At 44.7% G+C, this 26,560-nt stretch overlaps 1 protein-coding gene, 2 long non-coding RNA genes and 1 other non-coding gene across 5 annotated transcripts; 2 read left to right on the top strand and 2 right to left on the bottom strand.

Annotated features, from left to right (window-relative positions):
• The first annotated feature begins 7 nt into the window (after positions 1-7).
• Positions 8-5,284, top strand: LOC135424469 (uncharacterized). 2 transcript variants are annotated; one of them, XR_010435236.1, is made up of 4 exons: positions 10-179; positions 758-1,776; positions 2,725-3,053; positions 3,765-5,284. It is a non-coding gene; the product is annotated as an uncharacterized LOC135424469 (long non-coding RNA). The 2 variants fall into 2 exon arrangements; XR_010435235.1 differs by having other exon boundaries at positions 8-179; positions 2,725-5,284.
• LOC135424472 (uncharacterized) lies at positions 3,152-26,560 on the bottom strand. Its single transcript, XR_010435239.1, has 3 exons — positions 25,307-26,560; positions 4,516-4,673; positions 3,152-3,437 (listed from the first exon to the last, which is right to left on the bottom strand). It is a non-coding gene; the product is annotated as an uncharacterized LOC135424472 (long non-coding RNA).
• NARF (nuclear prelamin A recognition factor) lies at positions 5,580-23,752 on the top strand. The gene is made up of 12 exons (XM_064675694.1): positions 5,580-5,639; positions 6,135-6,223; positions 6,697-6,777; positions 7,566-7,709; positions 9,346-9,478; positions 10,966-11,100; positions 15,305-15,423; positions 16,230-16,359; positions 16,939-17,011; positions 19,963-20,100; positions 20,626-20,783; positions 21,315-23,752. Exons 2-12 carry the CDS (start codon positions 6,197-6,199, stop codon positions 21,554-21,556), a joined length of 1,380 nt encoding a protein of 459 aa, XP_064531764.1. The 5' UTR covers positions 5,580-5,639; positions 6,135-6,196; the 3' UTR covers positions 21,557-23,752.
• On the bottom strand, positions 25,910-25,981 carry TRNAQ-UUG (transfer RNA glutamine (anticodon UUG)). Its single transcript has one exon. It is a non-coding gene; the product is annotated as a tRNA-Gln (tRNA).

Genomic DNA, 26,560 nt, shown 5'->3' with positions numbered 1-26,560 from the left:
GGCAGGGCGAGGGCAGCGCCAAGATGGCGGCGCGCTGCCAGTACTCAACATGGCGCCTGTGCCCGCGGTTGCGGCCGAAGTAAGAGTGTCGGTGTTTCCGTGGTTATATTACCTTAGCGGTGCTAAAAACGAGGGGAAAGCTCGTGCGTTGGCGGATGAGAGGAGTGCAGTGCTGTAGGGTGAGGCTGGGTGTGCGGGAGAGCCTTACTGGGCACAGTTTGATAGACCCGCGCTGGGTGAGGTGGACACGGCCCCGCGCGTGAGGCGGTCAGGGAGGGCGAGGAGCCCCTGCGGGCTGTCCTCCTGCTCGGGGTGTCCCTGTGGAGGTCGGGGCACCTCTGGGCTCCCCATGGCAGCACTTGGGGCACCACTGTCACAGAGTGCTTGCACTGTGCTGCAGCCATCACAGAATCACAGAATAGTCAGGGTTGGAAGGGACCCCTGGGGATCACCCAGTCCAACCCCCTGCCCAGGCAGGGTCACCTGGAGCAGGTGACACAGGAACATGTCCAGGTGGGCTTGGAATGTCTCCAGAGAGGGAGACTCCACGCCCTCCCTGGGCAGCTGTTCCAGTGCTCTGCCACCTCCATGGAAAGAGGTTGTCCTTGTATTGAGGTGGAACTTCTTGCGTCTTAGTTTATGGCCATTGCTCCTTGTTCTGTAACTGCACACCACTGAAAAGAGTCTGGCACCATCCTCTTGGCAACCCTTGGATATATTTATATGCATTAATGAGATCTTTCTTGGTCTTCTCCAGACTTACCAGGCCCAGCTCCCACAGTCTCTCCTCAGAGAGATGCTCCAGACCCCTCATCATCTCTGTGGCCTCTCCTGGACCCTCTCCAGTAGCTCCTTGTCATTCTTGTACTGCTTCTACACCTGGTAATGCTTCTTATCTCTGTGTATGGGCAGGAGGCTGCAGGAGGGTGAGGTTTGTAGTGATTTCTCAGTGTCACAAAGTTGTCTCAGTGTCTCCTCAGAGAAGTCCCACAATGGGACCTGGATTCCCATTGAACTGACTGCTTTAAGTTTCCCAGTCTTCAAAATGTAACTCTTGATACTTGTGAAGGGTTTTGCTCCTGCTGTTGTTTTTTTTTTCCCACTAGTAAATTGTATCTGTTGCCAATATGTTGGTTTATTCCAAGTTTAGTAATACTTGGTATTTTTAAGCCTTAGCTTTCAGCTTTGATAGCTATGATGGTTATAAGAATTGAATGCAAGGTGTTTTTGTATAGCTTTTATAATTGTAAACAGAATCCTCAAAAAATTCATGTCATTGTTCAAAAACTCAGGGGGATTTGCAAAGCAGAAATATCAGTGATAATCTTACAGTTCAACACTGATGTCATTCCCTTAGTGAACTGTGTATCAGCTAAATGTTGGGTTTGAAAATCTGTTGTTTGGAGAGGAAAGTTTCTGGCTCATTTCTGGCTGAGTGACTTTCCTGTCGAGGACAAGTAGGCTAGATTTGGAAAATCCTTTGTGTTTCAGTTAAATATCATTCATATGGAAAAAGCTGTTCCTGTTCAATCCATGTCAGGCAGGAGGGGTGAAGTGCACACATCTGTAGTTTAGTTTAACTTCTTAAATTCCCGTCATGTAAATCAATGTATAACTTCACCTATGAACGATATTTAGTCCTCTCTCCGTTGCACAGGAATGTCCTTCCTGGATGACATCTGATACCAACTGATCTGCAATTTTTGTGTAATTCTGTTAATGGGAAAAGGCACTGAGGAACTGCAGGAATGAATTGGCCTCCCTGTGAGTCACGAGGTGCCAGCTGCTGGATTTGGATGAAAAATAGGAAGTAATAAGTATCACGTGTCCTCAACCCAAACAAGCAGCTGACTGAGTCTTCTGGGAAGAAATTTATGTCTAATCAGTTGTCAATCAGTTTTTGTGAGCAGCTGGTTTCTCTGGAAACCAAATATTAAGCCATTTTGAGTGACACAAGACAAAAGACTTCTTGTCTCTAGAGCAAAGTGAAATAAGTAAGAAATTCATCTGTCCCCTGCACTCAGCATAAACCACACAACATATCACTTTGTTTTAATCTTGTTACTAGCTGCAAAAATATTGCAGTTCTGCACTTCTCCAGTTCTGCAAAGGCCATGGGCAGATAACTTGATATGACTTAATTTAATTATGAAGTTAGAGAGAAATTATTTCAGCCATGGGAAATGCCACACACACACTCAAAACTGGAATATGGCAAAGATCCTTGGAAGCTTCTGCTATCTGTTAATGATTCTTACAGCATTTTTTCTAAAATGTGGGGGGTTTTACACAAGCATTTTGAAAGAGGTGAGTGGTGTTGTGCCTACCAAATAAAAAAAGGGAGACAAAACACATTTTAAAAGCCTGATCTTGGACTTAAAGAATAGCATGAATTCCAAAACGTGTTGCTGCAGAAACAAAAACTATTTGCCAAAATAAACATTCAGGAATATGTAGTTGACTGTTTGTAGACTTCTTGCTCGATAATATAAAAATAGATTCTCTGGAAGCATAGAAATGCAATTTGTAGAGTAAATACACTTGTAACTGTTAATTCACCGATCTAAACCCAAGAATGTGCAGATATAACAGAACTGGCCTTTATTTTGCATTAGTTTGACACTACTGTATTTCTGGTCCTTTTTCCTAATTTCAGACCATTCTCCTAAATATTCCTTTCTAGCTCCTTACACTTCTTTTTTTTTTTTTTCTTCCTCTTCCAAGGTCTTAAACTTAGAAATTCAGCTGTGCAATAAGCATGTGATCCCATAAGCATGCCAGGAGAAATTCCCAGAGTGCCTGATCCTCAACAGTTGGTTGGAAGCACCCCCAGCCCAGGGTTGTTTTGTGGCTGGACGGAATTGGCTGCGAGTCCCGGTAGAAATGAGCTCATCCCAAGGAGTGAGCTCTGCCTGGTGTCCCCTGACCTCTGTGGGAACAGTGTGTGTGCAGCCTGCAGAGCACTGATTTCATGGAATACATGAAATACCAGCTGCAGCCAAGATTTATTGCCCAATTCTGAGTGCTGTGGGGTGGCCTGTGCAGTCACTGAGGTGAGGAGGCATTTACAGCTGGCAGTGCCTTGCAGAACTGATGTTCAGCCTGTAACAGTTTCTTCAGTTGCTTGCAACAATTTGTTTTCACAGAGAAATGCTTATTTCTCCATTTTATTCAGAGTGTAAATGTTTCAGGCGCAGAGATAAATGTTACATGGAGGGATGGAGGCCAAATACATCAAGAGTGGCCCTAAAAGCAAGTAATGCCTTTAAGTGCTACCCTACTGTTGACATAGGAAAGCTTTTAGGTGGTGAGGTTTTTGGGAAGTAGCTTTGCAAAGGTGGTAACTGTTACCTCCCCAGGGCACCTCAAAGCAGGATGGTGCTCTCTTGTCTGAGGTTGTCAGGCCTGGTGTGATGGTGGGTCGTGGATCTGGTGTCCTGTGGGAAAATGGCATCCATAGTTAATGGAAAGCAGAGGGTGCTCTTGGCAATAAAATATATGGGATATTTAATTATCTAATAATTAGATAATAATTATTAGATAATAGATAATAATTAGATAAGTATGGTCTTATACTGAGCACTGAAACAGAGACTCTTTGCACACTCTTCAGTTTGTATAAGTTTTTGCTCTTTTTGTTTGAATCCTTAAATTGAAAATAATTCAGTCCAGGTATTCTTAAGCTAGAGGATGAAATAGGAATACTTAAGGTTTGTACCAAAGATGTCTTTAATATTTCTGCAAATGTTTCAATTTTCATGCAGTTCTCTGGTTTTCATTGTGAATATGAAGAAATATGGGGGAAAATTTAATCTACTGCCCTTTGATGATGTGCAGAAGCACAACCAGTCCTGTAACAGATGAGTAACTTGGTTGCCCAGAGAGGTTGTAGATCCCCATCCCTGGAAGTGTCCAAAGCCAGGTTGGACAGGGCTTGGAGTAACCTGGTCTAGTGGAAGGTGTCCCTGCCCATGGCAGGGGGTGGAACAAGATGACCTTCAAAAGTCCCTTCCAACCCAAACTATTCCATGATTCTGTGAAATAAAAAATACTTTAAATATGACCTGCACAGTTACAGAAACATCCAAAACTGACATGTCTTTTGAAGAATCACAATATCAATTTTGGATAATGAATAAAAGCATAATCATTAACATGTGAAACAGAAGGATTTTAGCAACACATTCCTAATTTAGAACTTTTTTCTCTGCTATTTCCATGATGGTCAATGCAACTGTGGCTGTTGTGTCCAGGTGGAATAAGCTGGGAGGTTTGCACAGCTTTTTAGTATGAAAATACTCATTCAAAGGAACAGGAAAGATGATGTCAAATAATGCTGCATTCCAGCATGGAATTGCAAGGAAATGCAAATTCTTAGGTCGAATAGGGATTGCTCTGGAATGGTTGTGGTGCTTTTAAAAAGCTTGGGTTAACATGCTAATGTGAAATGTGAGAGTGTTTTCAATGAAGAGGACAGACACAGAAAATTATTACCAAAGCTATTACAGTTTTTACCTCAAGCCAGGATTTAGTGATTTTTTCCAGGGTATATGTAAATAACCAGCAGCTTATTTTTCTTTAAATGGGCAGTAAGATAGTTTCTGTTTGCTTTCATTATGGTAAAGGTAAGGAATTCTTGATTTCTTTGACCTCAATGACAACTCGCCTGTAGTCTGTAAATTAAAGAAGAAAAGCCCACATTATTTTTACATTCTTGTCTGAGGTTGTCTTTAGTATCCTTGAAATGAAAGAAGTAGTTAGAGCTGTGTCCTTGGTGACAAACCTCTGTGGCCGTGCCTGTCTCCAGCCCTTGTGTTCAAAACCTGTGTGTGGATTAACGCCTCAGAGTTCCCTGTAACAGGAGGGGATTTCCCGGGGGCACTGGGGAAAGGAAAGTTGCGGTTCAGGCAGGAAATTGCCCGTTCGTTGGAAGTTCTGCGGTTTGATTTCTAAAATGTCATTTTACACTAGACAAACTTCCCTGCGCAGCTGTAGGCGTGTGGTGTGCGTGTTCACGGGGGCTAAAGGAGCAGCAAAATGTGGATTGAACCTTTCTGTCAAAGGACCGCGACCCGAGGCTTAGAAAGACAAGAAATCACAAGCACCTTAATTAATATCTTGGGGCCTCTGAGGCCGTGGGAGGCTGATGTGCCCGTTTAATAACGCTGGACATGAGGGTGTGCAATTGCTGCCCGGGAACAGCATCGCGGTTACTTGTGTTTTGTTACGGAAACGCGAGACCGCAGCACCCCGGTTAAATAAAATGGTGATGGGGCCGTATTTAGCAACTCGCAGGGTGTCGTTTCATTTTAGAATTAAAATGAGAAAACAGAAATCGGGGGGGGGGGGCGGAAATAACCCTTTGTGTGATAGAACTGAGGAGCGCGTTGTAAAAAATATGCGGGGACGTGTCGGGAAAGCAGCGGAACCTCGGGCACCGCCGGGCAGCACAGGAGGCGGGGGTCGGGACTGGGATGTGGATGTGGATCGGGCCGGGGACGCGGTTCCCTCGCGTACGTGCGGCGGCGCAGGTCCGCAATGAGCCCGGCGGGCGCGGCCGGGGCCGGGCCGGGGGAGGCGGTGGCGGAGGCGGGGCCGCCCCGCCCGCTCTGCGGCCACAGGCACAGCCCCGGCGGCAGGTACGGCACCGGCCCCGCGCCCGGGACTGCCCGGTGGGCTGCGCTGGGGCTTTTTGAGGGTATTCGGTGGTTGTTGCTTTTTTCCCCGTGGAGCTGGCGAGCTGCGGGTCGTGCCCGCCCGCTCCGTCGCCAGCCCGGCGCGGGGGGCTCTGAAGGGCCGGGGTGCGGTGGGGGGGTCCCGCTCCCCGTGCCGCCTGAGGGGCACCTTCCCCGGGGGGTCGGCGAGCGGTGTCGGCCCCTCGCCTGCCCGGGGCCGCTCGGTGCCCCCGCACCGCCCATGCGCGGGGGCCGGCGGCGTTCGCGGGGTCACTGCGGGCGGGGGCATTGCGGGGCATTGCGGGGCACGTGAGCGGCGGGGCCGCCCCGGGACCGCCCGGCGGGGCGGGCGCGGCAACAAAGGGCGGCGGGGCCGGGCCGGGCCGGACGGGGAGTCGGGCTGGATTGGCGCTGCTCGTGCGGGTCTCACCCCCCGCCTCGCTCTCTCCTGTCCCGCAGCCCCGGCCGCCAGGACCGCGCCGCACCCGCGACAGCGCCGGGCTGTGCCGGCCGCGCCGCAAATGAAGTGCGAGAACTGCACCAAAAAGGTGAGTGCGGCGGCCCGGTCCTGCCCGAACCCCTCGGCTGGGGAGGGGGACGCAGTCCCTGGGGTGGGGGACGCAGCCGGCGGGACTCCCGGGAGCGGGGTTACCCCGGGAGGCCGAGCGGCGCTGACCGCCGGCCCCAAGGTCACCGCGCTCCGCGTCCTCCCCGCGCCGGCACCTCCCGGGAGCCCCCGGCTGCGGCAGGAGCCGCTCCGCTCCCCCTCGGCCTCCCCGGGCAGCCCCCGGCGCTCACGGACCGCCCAGAACTCCAGAACTGATGGACCACGGATGGTTCCATCGCAGCAATTGCACTTGGAACACAAGGCCCTGCGTGTGAAGGGGCAGAAGGAACGCTGCCAGAACGCTGTAAAGTAACGTACCATTAGTGGTTAATGGTACAGACAGTTCTGCGAAGGTGTGCTCACAGAACGGTGAATGGGCTTGGCATGATCCCTGCGTTTTCTGTTTTGTTTCAGGAATGCAGTAAAAAACAGAAAAATGATGATACACAAAGCACATCTGTTGATGCATTGAGTTCAGACGATGGCTTTGAAGAGGTAATGCTCCTTCTGCAAACTGTAATATGCTCTATTTGTATTCTTTTGTTGTTGCTACCCCAAGGGAGGTTATAAGGAGACAACTTTCAAGTCCTAAACATAACAATAATCAACAAGCAGTTGTAAGCAATTTTGAGCTCTTGTAGAGAATGAAAAATCTTTTCAAAAGGTGAAATAAAAGCCCATTTTGAGTGTCAAAAATCTTTAAAACAGACACAGAACTCGAGAGGAGTTTTGATAGTAAAAGGGCACAAAATGTCTTTATATCTAAGTTTCTTTCTTCTTGGTGAGCTGCCAATGGTTGTCATAGCAGATGTATGATGCTCTTGATCTCACAGTATATGTTCAGTGCAGTGGTAGGACTCTGTTCTGTTTTACCTCGTGGTACAAAGCCCAAGCCATCTTGCTGTTAGAGGGGCATCTGCTTAAAGAGGTTTGATAGTTCAGGTAAAAGTTTTCTCGGTGTCTTGGTGAGTTGATGGGGACTGTCAGCTCTGCAGTGCAGTGCAAATGAAGTTACTAGAACGTGGATTAGGGGCTAAATTTAGATCTCTGTTTGCACTTAAACATGTTGCAGTTTCACGGTAATAGCAAGAGCAGAGTCATGGAAGGGATGGAACAAATTATTTTGATTACCTGTAAGTTCCCTTGAATGTTACACAAATGTCATGGGTTGTCTTCTTTTAAACCAGTGAGAGCATGTTTGCCCTTCAGCTGGCTCATTGCAGAGGTCTTGAAAATCATTTGATTGTTATTAAATACTGGTTTACTTTTTTTTCCCCCCCTAGAAAAATGAGTTTGATACATTGGCTAATGCTAAAATACTCCTTAGCGACTGCTTAGCTTGTGACAGTTGTATGACATCAGAAGAAGGAGCCAGAGTTTTCCAACAGAATCAGAAGGAGTTCTTTCGTGTTCTCAACCTTAATAAGGTAAAGTGACCCAAACAATAACACAGTTTTCTGTGAGGAGGAGGCAGTTACAGAATGACTAAGCAGCTTGGTTTCCCAAGGCAGATAATGTGAAGATTTGTCAATATATGTTTTTTTCCAAAGAGGAAGTGAAAACTTGAAGCAAGATGAATGATAAAGTACTTAAAATCATTTTGCACTAGAGATGTGAGGTCACAGCATTTAACCTAAATGCTGGAAGGAAGTTACTGCACCTGCAGAAGGAAAATTTATTGGAAATGTAACTCCCTCATTACTGTACTAACAAATTAGTCTTGTAGTTCAATATTTATAGATATTCCTACCTTTATTACTAGGACTGTTCTGGGTGGGGTTGGTGCCACTGTATCCACATAACATAAAGTTAGGAAGACATCTTATTGAAAGTAGAATTGTCTTTAATATATGTATGACCTGACTATATTTGGAACAGAATTTTTTGTCCAAATTCTTAGCAAAACTTAGAAGTGTTCTATTGCTGTCTTATTTTCTGCTGACTTTTTTTTTTTTCTGGAAGCTAGTTGCTAAGTACTGTGCTCAGATTTTTAGGACTTGATACTGAATTAATTATTTTAGTTCTGCCCCAGACTTCTGTGTCCTTACTTGGTGTGCCAAAGCTACCAGAATTGAAGCTTTTTCTTGATTTGTATATAAGTGTCATAATTAAGAGGATTCACTACACAGTACTTAAATTTTCTTAGGAGTTTAATTCTCCATACAGTATGATGATGTCATACGTGAGAAAAATGAAGAAAAGGGGGGAAAAATAATCTTTTGGGTCACATTAAGAGAGCCTGAATTGTACAATAGGGAGGCAGCCATTTACCTTTATCAAACTTCAAGGGTCCAAAGGAGGATGGTGAGCCAGAGGCTCAGCTGTGAGCTCTGAGTTGTGAGCTGTCCTTGAGAGGTCAGTACACAGCATGGAAGTACAGACTGTGGTCTCTGACTTTTGCAGGGTGAAACTTGTCTGTGGCACAGTCCAAGGTTCCGCTGGTGTGGAAAATGACCCTGCTAAAACACAAGATTTGTCTTCACCTAAATGCCACAACCATCAGAGCTGTACAGTTCCACACACCCCAGAGTATTTTCAAAGGGTTCCTCAGTGCCTACAAACCCTGGTTTGTTGAGGGTCCCATCTTGCCACTTTCCCTCAGCAACTTAAGTGATAAAGACACAGGAGCCTTAACAAAGAATCAGATCTGTAATTTGCTGGGTTGGATTTACAGCTTCAAATACACCTGCTTCTGTAAACATCAGTTTACTTAATATTTAAACATAAAACTTTTTGCATATTTGGTAGAATCTTTCATATTGCTAGAACATCATGGGTGCTGAATGCCTCTTAACTTTCCTTATGCCATGTGAAGACCAACCAAAGAATTCCTAGAAGACAGATGGATTATATAAAAGCAACATCTACAGATGATTAAACACTAACAGAATCAGAGGAACACCCTGTCCTGCCCCAACTTGATGGTTGTTTCACAGAGCTTGTAATGATATGGCCCACTGGAGCATAAGGCACTAAGGAATAACTCCAGGAGAGGAAAAGGCAGGGAAAGCAAGGAGCCTTACCCTCTTGTAATGACATATCTTTTTTTTCTTTTTTTACCAGAAATGTGATACCTCAAAACACAAAGTGTTGGCAGTGTCTATATGCCCTCAGTCATTGCCTTATTTTGCTGCTAAATTCAACCTCTCTGTGAATGAAGCAGCCAAGAGACTCTGTGGTTTCCTCAAAAGTCTTGGTAAGTTTGGGGTTGTTATGGTGGTGGAGCAGAAAGGGGGAATTGTTTTAGGTTTTTTGCAGCCTTCCAGTACCTGAAGGGGCTAAAGAGAGCTAGAGAGGGGCTTTTGACCATGGAGTGAAAGAGGGGAGATTTAGATTAGATACTAGGAGGAAATGAGGGTGGGGAGGCCCTGGCACAGGTTCCCAGAGAAGCTGTGGCTGCCCCATCCCTGGAAGTGTCCAAGGCCAGGTTGGAAGGGGCTTGGAGCAACCTGGGCTAGTTGAAGGTGTCCCTGCCCATGGCAGGGGGTGGGACTGATGATCTTTAAGGTCTCTTCCAACCCAAACCATCCTGGGACTCTATGCTGTGATATTTTGTTGTGCAGTCAGAAGGTGCCATTGCACAACTTAGTTCAGAGTTTGAACTCCTCACTCTGTGATGTTCCAGCGGGGCACCAGTGACACAGAGCAGTGTCACACATGGATTGGAGACATTCCCTGTTCCCAGTAAAGGTCATGGAATAGAAGGACATTGTAGAGCTGGCTCCAAAGCCTCCACTACCAAGAAATGAGGGAGGATTTGCTCATGACCTTCACTAAGATTTCCCTGTATTTTGTAACTTGAGGGAGGAGGGAATTCTTACCCTAAATTCCTTCGAGTCCTTTTGACACATTAAATCTCCACAAGACTCTCAGTTCTGTTTTTTCCCTGTAATTTGAAATTACATGCAAGAACTGTTGTATCTGCCTATTTTATGTTAAAGCTGTATTTCCTTTCTTCATTATGCTGTATATAAGTTTGGAATTTTTTTTTTTCATTTACTTGAGAGAAGAAAGAAAAAAAGGACAGTAATAAACCTATAGAGTGTTTCCATATATATACATATTCATTTTTCTTAGTTTTTATGATGCATCTTTGTACCCAGTATATTTTCTTCATCTAACAGCACTGCTAAGTTGTGGTGGGGCCCAGTTTTCTCAGAACATGTTCATTATCAGTGTGGGGATGTGCTCAGTGTTACGTAGGCTTATAGGGAGTGTGTTGCTAAATAAGCAGACAGCAGGTCTCTGCAGTGTTGGTGATATGCTCCTGTACCTCTGCAGACAAATTCAGCAATGGGAGATATAACTGGATGTATTTTTTTTGTGGATAATGATATGTGACTTCAGCATGTCTTGAAAAGAACACTCCTTTACAAGAGTCACTGTGAGTCACCCTGGAGTCACAAAATCCCCCTCAGTTAAACCAAAAGCAATAGATGGTGAATGGCAAACTCCTCTGAAGGAGGCAGAGAACTATTTGAAGTGTTGCTTGCAGCATTAGCAAGCTGGTGGTCCTTTTAAATTCATGACATAGAAGATAAGTTTTTCAGTGTATGGCTTTCATTTATTTTCTAAAAATTTGGAGCGGGGAAAGAATGTACTCATTGATCCTCCAAGATTTTCCATAGGCCTGGAACTTTGAGAGATGCACCATTCCCTGTTCCTTTCTGCTTGCTTCCCCAGGGGTGCATTATGTATTTGACACCACTATAGCTGCAGATTTCAGTATCCTGGAGAGCCAGAGGGAATTTGTGCAGCGGTACCAACGGAGGAACCAGGAGGAACATGCCTTACCAATGTTTGCCTCTGCCTGCCCTGGTGAGAACTGATTTCTCCATCCTTCCTGCCCTTCAGCCTGGTCTCACTGCAACTACCAAGGAACTTAGGAAAGAGTGGCTTCATTTGGGAGCTTTACACAACTTAGAGCATTTTTGGTTTACTTCTGAGGGATACCAAGCACACAGTACTTGTTCCCAGTGTCACTGGTCATCCTCAGTGCCTGGAATTGAGAATCAGAACTGGAATGGAGAAGTTAGTGGCTGCTGCTTGTGTGTTCAGACCACACAGTTTAATGGGGCATTTCCTTATTGAAAAGAACCTTTAAGGAACTTTGACAGGATTAAACCACAACCTCTCTTATCCTAAGCCAAGTTTTGAACTTGCCACTTAAGCCTGGGGGGAAAGTAGCAGGTGACATTCCTTGTAATGACTGTGAGATGGTCATGTCTGACACTCAGAAAGTAATTCTCACATGAAATGTCACAGCCTTGACTCACTAAATATTTTACTTGGGGAATTTTGCACCTGAGAACGTGTTCTGTATGAACAGAACCTGCACTTATCCCAACTGAATAGATGCAGAACATTCAGTCACTGCTTATTTTTTCCTTTTGTTAGCACACCACCATTTCTGTCTAAAAGTCACCTTCCTAAAAAAGAAGTATCAAAAAAGAGGTAGAAGTAACTCCTTTGCCTAACATCCCCCTCAACTCTCCCCTAAAATTAATGGTTTTCCTTTTCAGAAGGCTGATAAAAATACCAAAATATTTCTTGCTAACTCTGAAATAACTCAAGTGGCTTGCAGTGGTTAAAGAAATGTTAGTGATGAGAGAGTGAGTGAGAGGTGCAGTTGGTAATGCCCAGAATCTGCTGTTGTCATTGATTTAAAGTTTAAATACTACTGTTTGAATTATATTTAATAATTTAATACTCTGTGTGTTCTGTGGTTGAAGTATCTGGGTTATGCTTTAGGTACTACATATATATACTAGGAGGAAAAGTGTTTTCTTTTCATCTTACTGTTATCTTAGTGTAACCTCTTATCTTCAGGTGCAGGCACACTATATATTGCTTTTTTTTCATGTGAAACCTGTGAAGTTGAAACACCCCCCATTAATTAGGTTGTGCATGGTTTCTGTAAAATTCAGGACCTGAGGATTTCTTTTAGAACTTCTGAGAATTTTGATTTTCTTCATCTAGAAACAGAGCTCAGTTATCTGCTGCTCTTACTGGAAATATTTTAAAATAATTAATGGAGCACTTTTCTTGTCCTTGTGTGGCCCACACAAAATAGTTTCTGGTTTCAGTGCAGCTTGTGGTGTCAGCCCTCTGTACAGATGTCAGCAGAGTATGGGTGCTTTCCTTTTCTGGGAAACTGAATATCACTGTAAACCCATTTTGAAAACATGGTGTGTTTCTCTGACAGCACTTAGAGAAAGCAAAAATCATGATTAGTCATCTTTAAAGTTCATCATGTGTACTGACCTTAATTGTCTGAGGGCATTTTCTGTTCCTTATTCTCCTTCCCCTCTCTACCCTCAGATTACATAAATTTGTCCCAGAAATGCTGTTTGCTGTGTTTATCACAAGATGTTTTTTATATATTTCAGTAGACAGAAGGTCAATGTGAACTCAAGTAGAACTGCTTTTTGCTCTTGTTTATCTCGGGCTGGGACCCTGCTCAGCCCTATCACCCTGTGCAGCAGCCTGGTGTGGAACATCTGCCATGAGCAAAGAGCAGAGCCCAGAGGGCCCAGAACCTGATAAAAAAGGTGGATTAGTGTCCCTCTCTTAATTGTTCACCTCCTGCTGCTCCCAAAGGAGAAAGTGAGCTGATGGGTTTGTTTCTTGTTTAAAGTCCAACAGTGTAACTGCTGATAGTACAGGTAATCACTTGTGTTCCTCAGTGTACCAGGCTGGTCAGCAACATGCAGCACGTTTTGGAAACAGCCAGTTTTTAATGCATTGCCAGCCTCTGTGTGCTCCCAGAAAAGCCAAGGGGTTGGGATTTGCAGCAGCAGTAGGAAGAACATAACTACTGAGGATTCAGATGCTTTTGTCCCAGTCAACTAATTGCCTTTTTCAGGAACGGGGTTTTACAGGAGCAAAAGTTTTCTTAGTTTTCTTGCCCTTCCTAAAGATGTACAGATACATTTATGGCATCTATCTTTGTGACCTTCTCACAATAACCACTAAAAATATGTGTTCTGAAGTACTTCTGCAAGAAATTATGCATTGACTGGTAGGGGTTTCTTGCTCTTTGATGCCAGCACAAGCCAGCAAATGGCTGAGAATCCGAATGAATTTGTGGAGGGGGTAGGTCTGGGTGGGTGCAGGTGCACCCTGATGGAAGAATGGGGTATCTGAGGCTTCCTGTGCCTGGGGCTCTGGAACTGAGCCCTGGGATGAGCAGGGATGAGCACTGTGTGTGTGTGCAGGGCAGAGCAATGCCTGTGCCCCTCACCAAGGCTGCCTGTCAGTCAGCCAGGGACTGATGGGCGTCAGGAGCTGCAACTCTGAGACACTTGTTCCATCTGCTGCAAGGACAGAAACAACTTCAGAAATTACTTTGGGCAATACCTGTCAGAAATATCTTGGGATGCAGTGAAATGTCCTTACAGCTCATGACTACAATAGCTGAAACATTCCAGTTTTAAGAATTCATAGCAGGAGTGCTGGGGTGAGTAATGGCAAGTACAAGGCAGAGTGGTTTTTAAACTGTCCTTCTTTGGTTTGAAGCAGTTGTTCTCTTTGGACAGCACTTGAGACTGAGGCCATTTGAGCAGCAGGATGTACCTATGCTGCAGAATGTAATACAGCCTTTTACCAAACACCAAGGAATTAAGTCCTTTGTTGCAGGTACAGTTGAAGGTGGACATGAGGCAAACCTTCTGTTCAGAGTCTGGCAATTCAGCACAGTCCTGACATGGAAATCTGGTCCTCAGCTTTCCCTACAGCAGAAATGAATGGTTGTTGAAGATGGTGTGTGTCTTTGAGATTTTCCATGGAGACCACTGTCTGTACTTCAGCAAGAATTGGGAATATTTAAACAGCTGGAGGATCCTCGGGTTTTTCTAATACTTTCACATTCTCATTTTCATCAGTAAAATTTTATAACACTGGGAAAACTACTCTGCCATAGAGAGGCAAACAGCTGAACACCACTTGGATCCCAGTTTTGTGCTGCTGTTCTGACTTAAACATTACCAAGTGTTTTTTTACATAAGTGGTAATTCCAAGATTAAAAATTAAGGTACAAGTTTTACCCTTCCTGGGCAGCATGTACTGCACAGCAGTTTTTCTCTTATGTAAACACTAATTTGCTTGAAGATAAAAGACTAAAGTGTGATATTTCTCACTATTTCTTAGCACCAAAAGCAACACACTTCCCTGGAAGGCTGGGCCTAAACCTCCTGCACAGTTTAGGTGTCATGTAGATGAAAAAAGCACCAAACCTTTGCTGTGAAAGATTCTGGGCTGTGATTTCCAGTAAGAGCCTAAGAAAGAATTGCACACCCTAAATACCTTGATTTGCCAGTTCTGTTTTGGAAGGTGGGGAATAATACAACAGCTCTGGATATTGGGAGTGGTGTGAATATCCACAGCTTGCCTGAGCTGACATGCTGAGTGAAGGAGTCTGGTGAGAGGGAGGGGGTTCTTGAGTAACTAAGGACAGAATGTTGCACAGAGATTTCAGTTCATTCCTGTGTGTGTGGTTGAGTGTGTGGGGGTTCCTGAGGGGTGGCTACTCCAGCAATAGTAAAAGAAGCCATTTTTTCCAGGCTTAATCCATGTGCATCTTGTGATAATGCTTTCATGTGACTCCTCTGTTCCAGGGGGGCGAGCTGGGGGATGGATATTGAATCTCAGGAAACAGCAGGTTCCAGTTAAGCAGCCAAACAGTGCATTTGTTGTAGTATGAGGTGATCCGAGGGCTGAGGTCTAGAAGGTCAAGTTACTCTTTGTTAGTTGGGGTCCTGTTCTTTCTGCTTTGTTAAATCTGTGCACTAGGAAGGGTGTAACAGGGCATGAAGTTCACAGAGCCTTCTAGGTCTAGAGTTAATGACACAGTGAATTATCGATTAAAGCATTATTAACAGAGCCTTGAATTTTCCTCCATTTCCCCTCACCCTGCACAGAAATGTCCTACCTGCTGTGAAGGGGTCAGAATTTTTAGGAGCTGTTCTGTGAGTTGTGCTTCTGGGCCACTTCTCCCTCTGACTGTGCTTTCCTGTCTCTCCAGGTTGGATCCGATATGCTGAAAGGGTGCTCACCAACCTGGTGACCTCTCACATTTGCACTGCAAAGTCTCCCCAGCAGATCATGGGCTCCCTAGTGAAGGGCTACTTTGCCAGGCAGCAGGTAAATAACTCCCATTTATTTTTACCATTATACTCTTCTAAACAGAAGAGTTGAGCTAGTGGGTTTTAATACTGAAATGCAGATGTTAGTTATTATTTGCCCTTGTAAAATAAATAGTGCTCTGCTGCTACACAAGTGCCAAGATGGGAAGAATGTGCAAAGAACCTCAGTTCATGCAGTGCAGTCCTTGCACTCTCAGGGCAACATGGCTTTAGATATTTAAGGATAAAATTAAACCCATGGCAGCTAAAGGGTTTCTTGTGCTGTTCTACAGCACAGCCAAAATAGGAGCAGAGGAGAGACACATGGAAATTGCCCTGTTATCTGGGATCAATAAAAGCACTGTATCCTGGAAAAAAATCTTTGTATCCTCTCAAGTTTGTACGTTGAAAAAGCTGCTGTTCTTTACATATCACACTTACATGGAACTGCAGCCACAGTCTGTAGGAAATTGTTGCTGTCTGCACATGGATACAGAAATAGAGAGACATAAATGAGTGACAGCTGGAAACCAGAACTCCTGAACTGTATTCATTTTCTAAGGCAATCAAAAGCTACAGAAAACGTGGTGTGAAGGTATAAGTAGGAGTTCCAGCCAGAAGACAGACTTTGGAAGTCTGTTGCTGATGCTTTGTGACTTCTGGCAAATCATTATCTGTGTGTGGCAGCCTCTAAATGTAACGAGTAGGGGCTGATTCCTGGTATTGCCTGCACGGGGTTTGTGACACTATTTCTGTCCTTGTCATCCTTCAAGCTGTCTTTTGCTCTTCAAGGAGTTCACTTGTGCTCCCTTCTGTGTTCCACAGAACTTGTCTCCTGATAAAATTTTCCATGTAGTTGTGGCACCTTGTTATGACAAAAAGCTGGAAGCCTTGCGGGAAGATTTCTACACTGCCTTGTATAATTCATCAGAAGTTGATTGTGTCCTGACATCAGGTGAAATCTTTAAACTTACCATCTATAAATATATAAGTGAATCACCAGTTTTAGCATAGCCTTCATGTCAGACTTGGCTTTTCTCTGCTTAAAAATAAGTACGTCTGTTTTTGTGGGACTGTGAAGGGGATACTTTCCTTCTAAGTTGCTATTCATCTGACATATCAGGTATTTCTTTCTGTCAGCCTCTCGAGGAAGGTAAAAGTTATGCAAATCTATATTTAAAATGATTATCTGGCTTGTCTGTGGTCATTATTTAATCTCCACGGGGATTATTTTTAACACTCCAAATTCATGTCTTTAGCCTTAATGCCCAAACTACACATCCTGCAGTGTAGAGACATCTTCCAAATTTGCCCTACCATGAAGGCTTAGGATTTAAGCCAAGTTTGGGCAAGCTTGAAGGCCCTTTTCTTTGGGGCTGGAAGTGTCAGGCTTCTCAAGTTATTGGAGGGAACTGACTCTGGGAAGAGCTGGAGAATGTGACTGAGCAGGTGTTGGGACACTGATCTCTAAAACAGGCACAGCGTGGGGGCTGTGCTTTGTGTTGAAAGTAAAATGTCTCATGTTTTCCTACAGGTGAAATTGTCCAAATAATGGAACAGAAAAATGTGTCTATGAAAGATGTGCCTGAAGTAGCTGTAGATAGTTTGTAAGTAGCTTTGTTGTGGACTGTTTCCTTATTTTGATCATAAATGACACCTTGAAGCACATTCAGCATCAATGTAAAACTGCTCAGGAGAATGTTTTTTCTTTTTAAAGAAAAAAACCTGCATCAAAGCCTGAGTATCCCACAGCTTCATCCTTTATGTGGTGGCCAAAACCACAGAAGTGTTGTCTTAGATGTTCATTGCTATATATAAAAGTAATATGAAACAGGTAATATAAAACTGTATATGCTGTCTAAATACAAAAGGGTCATTACCTCAGATTATATGCTATATAGTAACTCCTTTAAAATTCATGACTTTTGAAGATTTGTGTAGCTCCTTATTTTTATTTTAACGCAGTAATATTAGATTTGACTGTGCTGAGCTCATGCCTTGCTGGTAAATGTGACTGTCTGGGGGTGTTGACCCTGTTCAGAGCTCTCCTGTGCTTGATCTTGAGTGAAGCCCAGCAGGCTGAGATGCCTCACACAAAGCTGCAGGGACACAGTCGTGGGCTTGACCATCTGCTCTGTGCTCCCCTCTCCTTCCCAGGAAATTTCCACTTCCCCAATATGTTCATGGAGAACTGCTAGAAGCAGCACCCTTTCAGGAAATGGTAATTAACTGGTTTTTATACTGAGGACAGCAGTTAGTTTTTCAAGATTAGCTCAGTCTGAACTGTGCTGTGGGTGAGAAGCACACAAAGCACTGAAGAGGTTTTGTTTACACCCCATATGCCTGGCTCAGGGAGCACTGTGCCTGGTGGGTAATTCTCAGGCTTAGTTACAGAGGCTGCTCTCCCTGATCTTTGTTCAAGTGTGACAGATGTTCCTTGGTATCTTTCCAAAGGGGTGGTAGTGGAGCAGTAAACATGCTTTCTTGCAGAAAATAGAAAGCTCTGTAAGTTTGGAAAAATCCTTTTCAGTTCCAGTTAATATCCTGCTTGGATCTTGTCTAGAGTGGAGGAACTGGAGTGGTGCAGTGGGAACATGTTCAGAGCTGTGTTTGTGGTGCAGCTCCTGTGATTGCTTCTACCAGGAACTGTCACACAATGAGAATTCCACGAATAAAGCTCTTGCAGGCATAATCACATAGAGACAGTCACTTAATTCTGTATCAGCCTGTCCAATGAAAGAACAAGCTGTTATTCAGAATATACCTGCTTTATTAGCTCAGTTTATAGAACTACAGAATCTCCTGAGTTGGAAGGGACCCACTAGTTGGAAGGGATCAAGTCCAACCCCTGGCCCTGCCCAGGACACCCCAGCAATCCCACCCTGTCCCTGACAGCTCTGTCCTTGAGCTCTGGCAGCCTTGGTGCTGTGCCCACTGCCCTGGGGAGCCTGGTCAGTGCCCAACCACCCTCTGGGGGAAGAACCTTTTGCTGAGATCCACCCAACCCTTCCCTGACACAGCCCCAGCCATTCCCTGGCTCCTGTCACTGGTCAGAGGGAGCAGAGATGGATGTTGCCCCTCCCCTGCCCCTTGTAGGAGCTGCAGACCCCAATGAGTCTCCCCTCAATCTCCTCTTCCCCAGGCTGAACAGACCAAATGACCTCAATTTCTGTTGGAAGATAATGTTAGCTTTTCAAAGGATTAATCTGATAATACTGATTCAAGCTGAGAGACCTGATGACATAAATTTTTGCTCTTCTGGGGTCTTAAAAATAGATCTTGCGGAGAAATTTAAATAACTTGGACTCTTCTTAAAATAAGTCCCAGCACAGCAGCAATTTGTGATGAAGTGCTTGGTGTTAAAAAGTTCCATGGATAAAGTAACTTGTGTTTGAGTTCTTAACTCACTTGTGTAGCTCCAGCAAACAGCATTTGGCAAAAGCTGGGTGAAACACCATGAAACAAAATCACCTGAGGTTGTTAAAAAAAGAAAACAACCCCAAAAAACCAACCATAAGCTGCAGTAGATCTTCAGTAGCTGCACTGGTGTGGCATGGAGGGGATAGACATATTTGAGCTTTTCAGTGATTTAGTACTTATTAAAAAAAGTACTTATTAAGTGTAATAACTTTGTTAGTGAGGTGTTTGCTGTGGTGACTCTCACCTGGGCTCTGTGGCCGAGCTCTGTGCTGGGATCAGCTCAGGCAGGAGCTGCCAGTGCCAGGGAGGGGCACTCTGGGTGTTCTGGGAGAAGGGAACGAGACCCAGAGGGGCTGTTACATGGAAGAGCAAAGCACATCTTCTGTCTGTCTGCTGAGCAGACCAGTGTCTCCTCCTGGAAGAGGCATTCCCACACCCCACGTGGATTCCTCCTCTGCCAGAAGGGAACAGGAGCCCCCAGAGCTGCAGCTTTGGGATCCCCAGCACAGCCCCTCCTGCAGCCACGTGGGCTCAGCAGAGCTGCTCCCAACTGGGGCAGAGGTGAAGCTCCAGGAGAAGGCCATGGCCTTGGACAGGAGCTCTCACTGCCTTCCCTGAGCTAGAGCACAGCACTTGTTTCAAGGTACACTGTTCTAACCTGGTTGCAGCTGTACCAGTTCAGTGTTCTGTTGACACACTGTTATAGACTGTGACAAACAGCTCCTGGAGCAGGAGAATTGTCTGTCAGCAAAGACTTGTAACTTTATATTCTCACAGGCAAAAACCTACTATTTAAATAATTTTATTTAAATATTTTCCAAAAAATGTCTCCTGAGCAGTGAATGGCTGTTAACCAAATATTTAGGCTGTGCTGAATGTGCATTCTTATGAATTACTGTTGCTTGAACATGGAAAGCCCTACAGCCTTTATTTTATATATATTTTATTTTTTTTTCCACAGTCTTGCTGCTGTCCTGACCAGTTAACATTATTTAAGCCGTAATAAAAATGTTAATGTGTTCTTAGTGCTACAAAACAATTTTTGGTGGGGGAGATAGAGAAAGGGAAAAACATACTGCTTGACTGAAGGGAAGGAATGGAATTTCAGAGTTGATCTTCCTTTCTGTTGTTTTCTAAGGTTTGCTGACATAAAGGAGGGAGATGTAGTAAGGCACGATGGGAAGAGGTCTGATGGTTACCTGGAGCACATTTTTAAACATGCTGCAAAGGAGCTTTTTGGCATGGATGTCAAGGAAATCACCTACAAAGCATTAAAGTAAGTCAAGAGTTTTGTACCCTTGTTATGTAGGACTGGCTAGTTGGAATAGAATATTTTCAGTTGCAAGGGACCTACAATGATCATCCAGTGCAACTGTCTGAGGAATGTGGGCTGACCAGAATTAACCACCTCTCTGGGGGATTCTGTTCCAGGGTCTGACCACCCTTTTGGTTAGGAAAGGGTTGCTGAAGTCCAGTCTGAACCTCCCCTGGTTAAGTTGGTGCTGCAGTGAATGCAGTTACTGCCCTTTGGCTGATAGGCAGTTACATGTTACAAACCTCTAAGTCTGTCACAGCATTCATTTAATTGATAGCTTAACCACACTTAAAAAATTAAGTATAATTCTATTCTGAGTTACACCCCAATTTCTGCTTAACACAGTTTAGAAACTGGAAGAGTTCACCTTGATCTTCCTGTTACACTTGTTCTGTTCTCTGTAGAGCATCTGAATACAAACTGACACAGTTGGATTGTTTCTCTGGGAACACAGGGGGTTAAAATGTTCTCTGTGTGTTTTGACAGGAACAAGGACTTCCAAGAAGTTACCCTTGAAAAGGATGGGGAGACAGTGCTGCGCTTTGCAGCAGCTTATGGCTTTAGAAATATCCAAAACATGGTCCTGAAGTTGAAAAAAGGAAAGTTTTTGTACCATTTTGTAGAAGTCCTTGCCTGCCCAGGAGGTAAGAATAACTGTGGATCCCCAAACGCTCTGTGCACGTCTTGAACCTCAAAGGAAAGCTGCCCTAAGGCAAGCACTTCATTCCTTCCTAATTCCCTTCTTAATAATCTAAAATCTCATTATTTAATGAAGGGTCCAGAACACCAGTTACAGGTTGTGGGTTGGCTCAGGAATTGATTGGGTTTTCCAAAATTAGCCCCAGTGTTTCTGGCTCTCTTCTGACCTATCAGTCAGTGCCGGCACTTCCAAACCTCAGAGGAAATCCCCTGAAATGGTCGTTGTCAAGGACAAGAAGAGATAATTAGGATCATAAAACCACAGAGAAGGCAGGGAAAGACTGTTGATATGGAAACCTCATTTCCATTAAGATGATGCTGATATCAGAGTCACTTTAGGTAAATACAAATTGTAACAGCACTGGGGGCAGTTTATGTAAAGCCAAGTGTGAAAAACGAATTTTGAGTTAAAATTTCTCCTCATATCAAACCTCATCACCCTTGCAGCTTTTTTGTTCCTTTTTTTTTCCCCTAAGGGTGCCTAAATGGCAAAGGCCAGGCCCAGACTGAGGATGGCAAGCCAGACAGAGCCCTGCTTGCCCAGATGGAGGAGGTGTACGCTGCCATTCCCGTCCGGCTGCCAGAAACCAACCTGCACGTCCAGAAGGTGTACCAGGACTGGCTGGAGGGCATGGACTCCAAGAAGGCCCAGGAGACTTTGCACACCACATACAGTGCAGTGAATCAGAGCACGAGCAGTTTGGACATCAAGTGGTAACAGATGACAGGGCAGAGCTGTGCTGAGCTCTGGGGTCACCACGGGGACCCTCTATGCAACCACGGAGCACCAGCCAGGGTGAGTGAGGCACTGCCCAGCTGGGGACTGTTCCTGGGGAAGAACCATTGCTTTGCAAAACCACAGAAGTCTCCAAAAGCTCTGGTTCCTGCCACTGTCATTTAACTTTTACTGTGTGTCGTTTCATGGATTTCTTCATTCAAAAACGTGATCTCGCAAGGTCCAGAAGCCCTTGGGGAGTGTAATTCCTGAAGAAGTTACTCCCTGGAGTGAAGCATTCCATTCACTTCACAGCATGGGCTCCTCCAAGAGGGTGAGATGATTTTACTCCTAGGTGTGCAATCCCTGTCATCACAGGAGAACAGTCCACAGGAATTTCAGTATTGTTGCAGTTGGTGTGAAGTAACTTGGGATTTACTTACCTGGCTAAGGAAAAAGCCCTTTAAAAGGACAAGTGAGTATATGAAGAGAGGTAATGAATTTCTATATGCCTTGTATCTGTAATTCAGCAAAAAGTACTCAGTTCCAAACTAGCCACCATTCCTTCCTGATGTCATGTCACAGGATGCTTCACAGAAACTGAACCTGGGAAGCTAATGCTGACTGGTTCATTTAAAATAGCTCCAAATAGGTTGGTTGGTTGGTAAAAAAAGAGAACTTACTTTAAGTTTTCTTCAAAGCTTGCAGTCAGGAGGACTGGTGCTGCTTTGGCTTCTCTCTGAGAGTGAAACATGCCCAGATTGTTCTTTCATTTGTCTCCCATGTTGACAGACTTCTGCAAAAAATAACTTCCTGGGGTGCCTCTGAGAAAAAAGTCCTGAGCAATGCTTGTGAACTCATCAGAGTTAAGATACATCAGCATCATGAATTTTGGTGCACTTATTTTTCTAAGTATGCTGTAGAGGTTTCATTTAACAGACACTGTAAAGTGCTCTTGGCATGCAAGCTTGTCTGCAGTGTCCTGAGTTGTCAGAGGGTTGTTCAAGAATGTGATGGACAAAAGAAAATTAAACTCCTGCCAGACTTCCTCAGATTTTCCTGGTAACATCCAATCTGTTCACCATTAATGGCTGTTTGAAACTAGCAAAGTTCCACCTTTCCTTGTCCAGCCTGAAAGGGTGGATGGGCTTTTTTAATCATTTCATGCAGTTTGAATTAATCTTCTTGTACATTCAATATTACAAGAGCTTGTGTGAGGAAGGTCTAATCCTGCAACAACCTGTGTGTGTTTGAAATCCACATTTCACCTGAACCCAGTGGATGGGATAAAGCAGCAGGGAAGGCAGTGCAAGTCCTGGCATTGGCTGAAAAGGAGAGGGACACTCAAGTGTCACCCTGATGACAAGAAATAGTTCTCTTAATGTGAAGCTGTTAATAATTGCAGCCTCCACCTAAACAAGAAACCATTGCACTTGGAGGGATGTTTTCTTTCAAGTGCAGATGAATTTGATTAGTGCACTACTGAATGCACACCATGAGATTATCCCCATGAATTAGCCCCAGTTGTCCCTTGTAATAAAACCGTGGTACTTACGTGGTGCAATATCAGAACATCACCAGAAATCTACCTCTGTACAGGAAGGGAGGCCAGAAGTCGTGGGAAGACCTGTGTGTGTAGCTGGAACTGTGACAAATGTCTGCTAGGGAAAGATGGGGTGTTGCATGACATTTGGGAACAGATTTCTTTTAGAAGCAACATCCACCTCCTTCAGTCTGATTTTCTTTATCTGCCACGATTTCCTCCAGAAGCTCCAATGGAATTATCATGTACTAAGGTGTCCTGTTCTGTTTGTATAGGCCTGTTTCTCTGTATATATGGTTTGTAGCTGGATGCATGTTTAAATTATATGGCTTCTGCTCTTTGTACAGTGTGCTTATTTTTTTATGTGCATATACTGGGTGAAGTGGTATGAAAAAGTGTGAAATCTTCACTAAATGACACAAGAGCTGCCTTGTTCTGAAAGGAGACCCCTGGACTGTTTGTGCAAGGTGACAAATCCCCCTCAGGGGTGGGTGGCACTTTGGCCTCTGTGTTTGGCTGTTGCACTGAAGGGCCTCACTCCCTGGGCCAGTGGGGGACCCCCAGGATTGGGCTGGTCAGTGGGGGAAGGAAATCTGTGCCCTGCTCCCAGGAAATCTGTGGCTCAGTGTATGAAATAAACTATTTCAGTTGAATCCTCCATTTCTTCCACCTGCTCCAGTGTTTTAACCCCTTGAGGTCACAGTGTGAAGAGCTGTTGATTATTTGGCTGCTGCAGAATTCTTCTTAAAGACAAGGAGGACATCTAACTGAGCTTGTAGAGGCTATATGGAATGTCTGTATTATCATTAGTGACCTAAGTAACTGAGACTTGTCTTTTATTTTGGTTAGCTTTTCTTTTATAAGACTTTTTGGAGTAAAACATAAGCCCTTTTCTTTAAAGTGCCAGTTGAAAAGGAAAGAAATTTTTTTTTCTTTCCCCCTCCACCTGCTTTCATTGAAACTTGAGGTATCAGAAAACCTCATTACAGCTTCATATATAGTGAAACACTTGCCTAAGGTTTGATTCTGGCTTTTAAACCTGTAGTTGGAAAGTGTTACTGTTGACAACACATGTTCCAGCCACACTTCTGAAAATACAGCACTATTTAATTCCCTGATTAATTTTTGGCAGCCAATAATTTCCATTGCTATTGCCTTTTCAGCAAAGGGAAAAGCTCCTGGTGTGGCCACAGCCATAGTGCTTCACCTCTCCCTCAAATGTTCTGCTGAGACAGCCTTGTCTCTAGAGGCTTTTTAGAAAATTCTGAACTGGAGGGATTCTGGGAAGGGAACTGGAAATGCTGAATTAATTTGGGAATTGTCTTGGGTGTTCTTGACTTGAGCACATCAAGTGCTGGATGCCTGGGTTGTAGTTCTGTACTCTGAGGCTGTTCCAGTGTGTTGTGAGGTCCCTTTGCCTTGAGCAGGAGGTTTCCCTCAGCCCCAGGAGTGTGTGCCCTGTGCTCAGTCACAGGGGCTGTGCTTCCCTGACAGTCAAGGATATATCCATGTGCAGCAGTCTCAGCTGGGCTGCATTTGGACAGTGTTCTGTTACCCAAATTTCAGTGCTTTGTTTTCAAATGGAGCATGGCCTGAATAAATCCTGATGCTCAATTCTGCACTGATTCCATCTCATCCCATAAAAAAGTCTCAGTACACCTGGTTTCACACTTGTCTGGAGTGCTGAGCATGTCTGTGGCACCAGTAGTGCCTCAGCTGTTTGGGTGAGTTCTGGGTCACAGCTACACCTCCAACTCTCATAAATGGAAGGAGAAAGTTGCCAGATTGTTGTGGGAAACAGTAATCTGCTCTCTAGAATTGTAAATTAATATACTGAATCACTGCAAGGCAGACAAGCCTCTATGGCTATAAAGCTCTGGTGCCTGGGGAGAAGGATGAAACCAGTCTGTGAGGGCTGACTAATTACACTGAAGTTACTGTAGAGAGTTAATTAAAACACTGGTGCACAAGGAACAATAAAATCCTTATTTGTGTGTGGCCTGATCCAACAAACAGCTGAGGGAAGGATGAAAATTAGCCCTGACACAGACAAGGGATTTTTCATCGATGGGTTGGGTGAAAATGTAACAAACTGAGCAAACATTTCCATATGTTCCCTTGAGCAGCTGGGACCTGAACTTCCACTAAATAATAAGTTGATCTGAAGGTGTCCTGTGGTTTCTTTTCAAGGGACAGTATGGAAGGGTTACCTGGCCAGAGGAAGAGGAGCTGCTGGCACAGAGCAGGGATGTTCCTGTTGCTGTGTAAACCAGTGACTAGTGAGGAGAGGTTTGCAGGAGGGGAGATGGTGTTCTGGTGTCCTGAGCAACCCTGGAACTGAAAAGCAAACACTGAGGGTGTGTGTCAGCAAAGCACTGGGAATACCCATTTAAACTGTGCAGAGTTCCACCTGTGACATCATCCCTGCTCTAAACCCACGGCATTCCTGCCCCCCTTTTCCAAGCGAGTACTTGGGTGCAGCTGAAGAACAATGTCCAAATTCAGCACATTTACCTACTGAAAGGCAAGTTTTCCACAGTGTAAATGCCTTTTTTTCCTCCCCCCAAAAAAAGACTTTGTGTAAAACATCAGTGAAATATAATGGAACATCCAATTAAAATGTTATAACAATTATTTAAGGTCCTGCCCTTTTTGTCCAATGTACAGCTGTTCATCCCAGTGAAGAAAAGTGGGAGCAGCATGATAAAGGATCAGGTCAAGGAAAGCCTTTGGCATTGAGTTCCCTCCCGGGCAGTTCCATCCCTGCTGCAACGTGACCCCATGGAACAGGGAAAAATCGGGATAATGCCGACAGGTTCTACCGAGATTTGAACTCGGATCGCTGGATTCAAAGTCCAGAGTGCTGACCATTACACCATAGAACCAGGTGGTGCCTCCCTGCCCTCTGAGCCTGGGCAATAAATCCAGAGTCAACAAATCCCAGTGGGAAAACTATACTGTTCCTCCTGTCCCTGGACCTGCAGTGACTGGCAGGAATTTAACACGATCTGCATATCCCTATTTATCCTGCGTTTCTGCAGGATTCATTGTGTTCACAGAATCACAGAATTGTTTGGGTTTGGGAGGGACCTTAAAGCTCATCCAGTCCCACCCTCTGCCATGGGCAGGGACACCTTCCACCAGCCCAGGTTGCTCAGAGCCCCTTCCAGCCTGGCCTTGGACACTTCCAGGGATCCAGGGGCAGCCACAGCTTCTCTGGGCAACCTGTGCCAGGGCCTCACTGTCCTCACAGTAGAAAATGTCTTCCTTATCTCTAGTCTCAATCAACCCTCTTTTAGTTTAAAACATCACCCCTTGTCCTGTCATTCCATACCCTTGTCCAAGGCTCCTCCCCACTTTCTTTAGGTACTGGAAGGCCACAATAAGGTCACCCCATAGTATCATGATGGCAGGAAGCAAACAGGGGCAGTGGGAGAACACCTGTTTTTAGGGACACACGGAAT

The sequence above is a fragment of the Pseudopipra pipra genome, chromosome 19 (genome assembly GCF_036250125.1).
Source record: "Pseudopipra pipra isolate bDixPip1 chromosome 19, bDixPip1.hap1, whole genome shotgun sequence".
NCBI lineage: Eukaryota > Metazoa > Chordata > Aves > Passeriformes > Pipridae > Pseudopipra > Pseudopipra pipra.
Note: the sequence above shows the minus strand (reverse complement) of the source record. Positions and strands in the feature narration are given on the sequence as shown.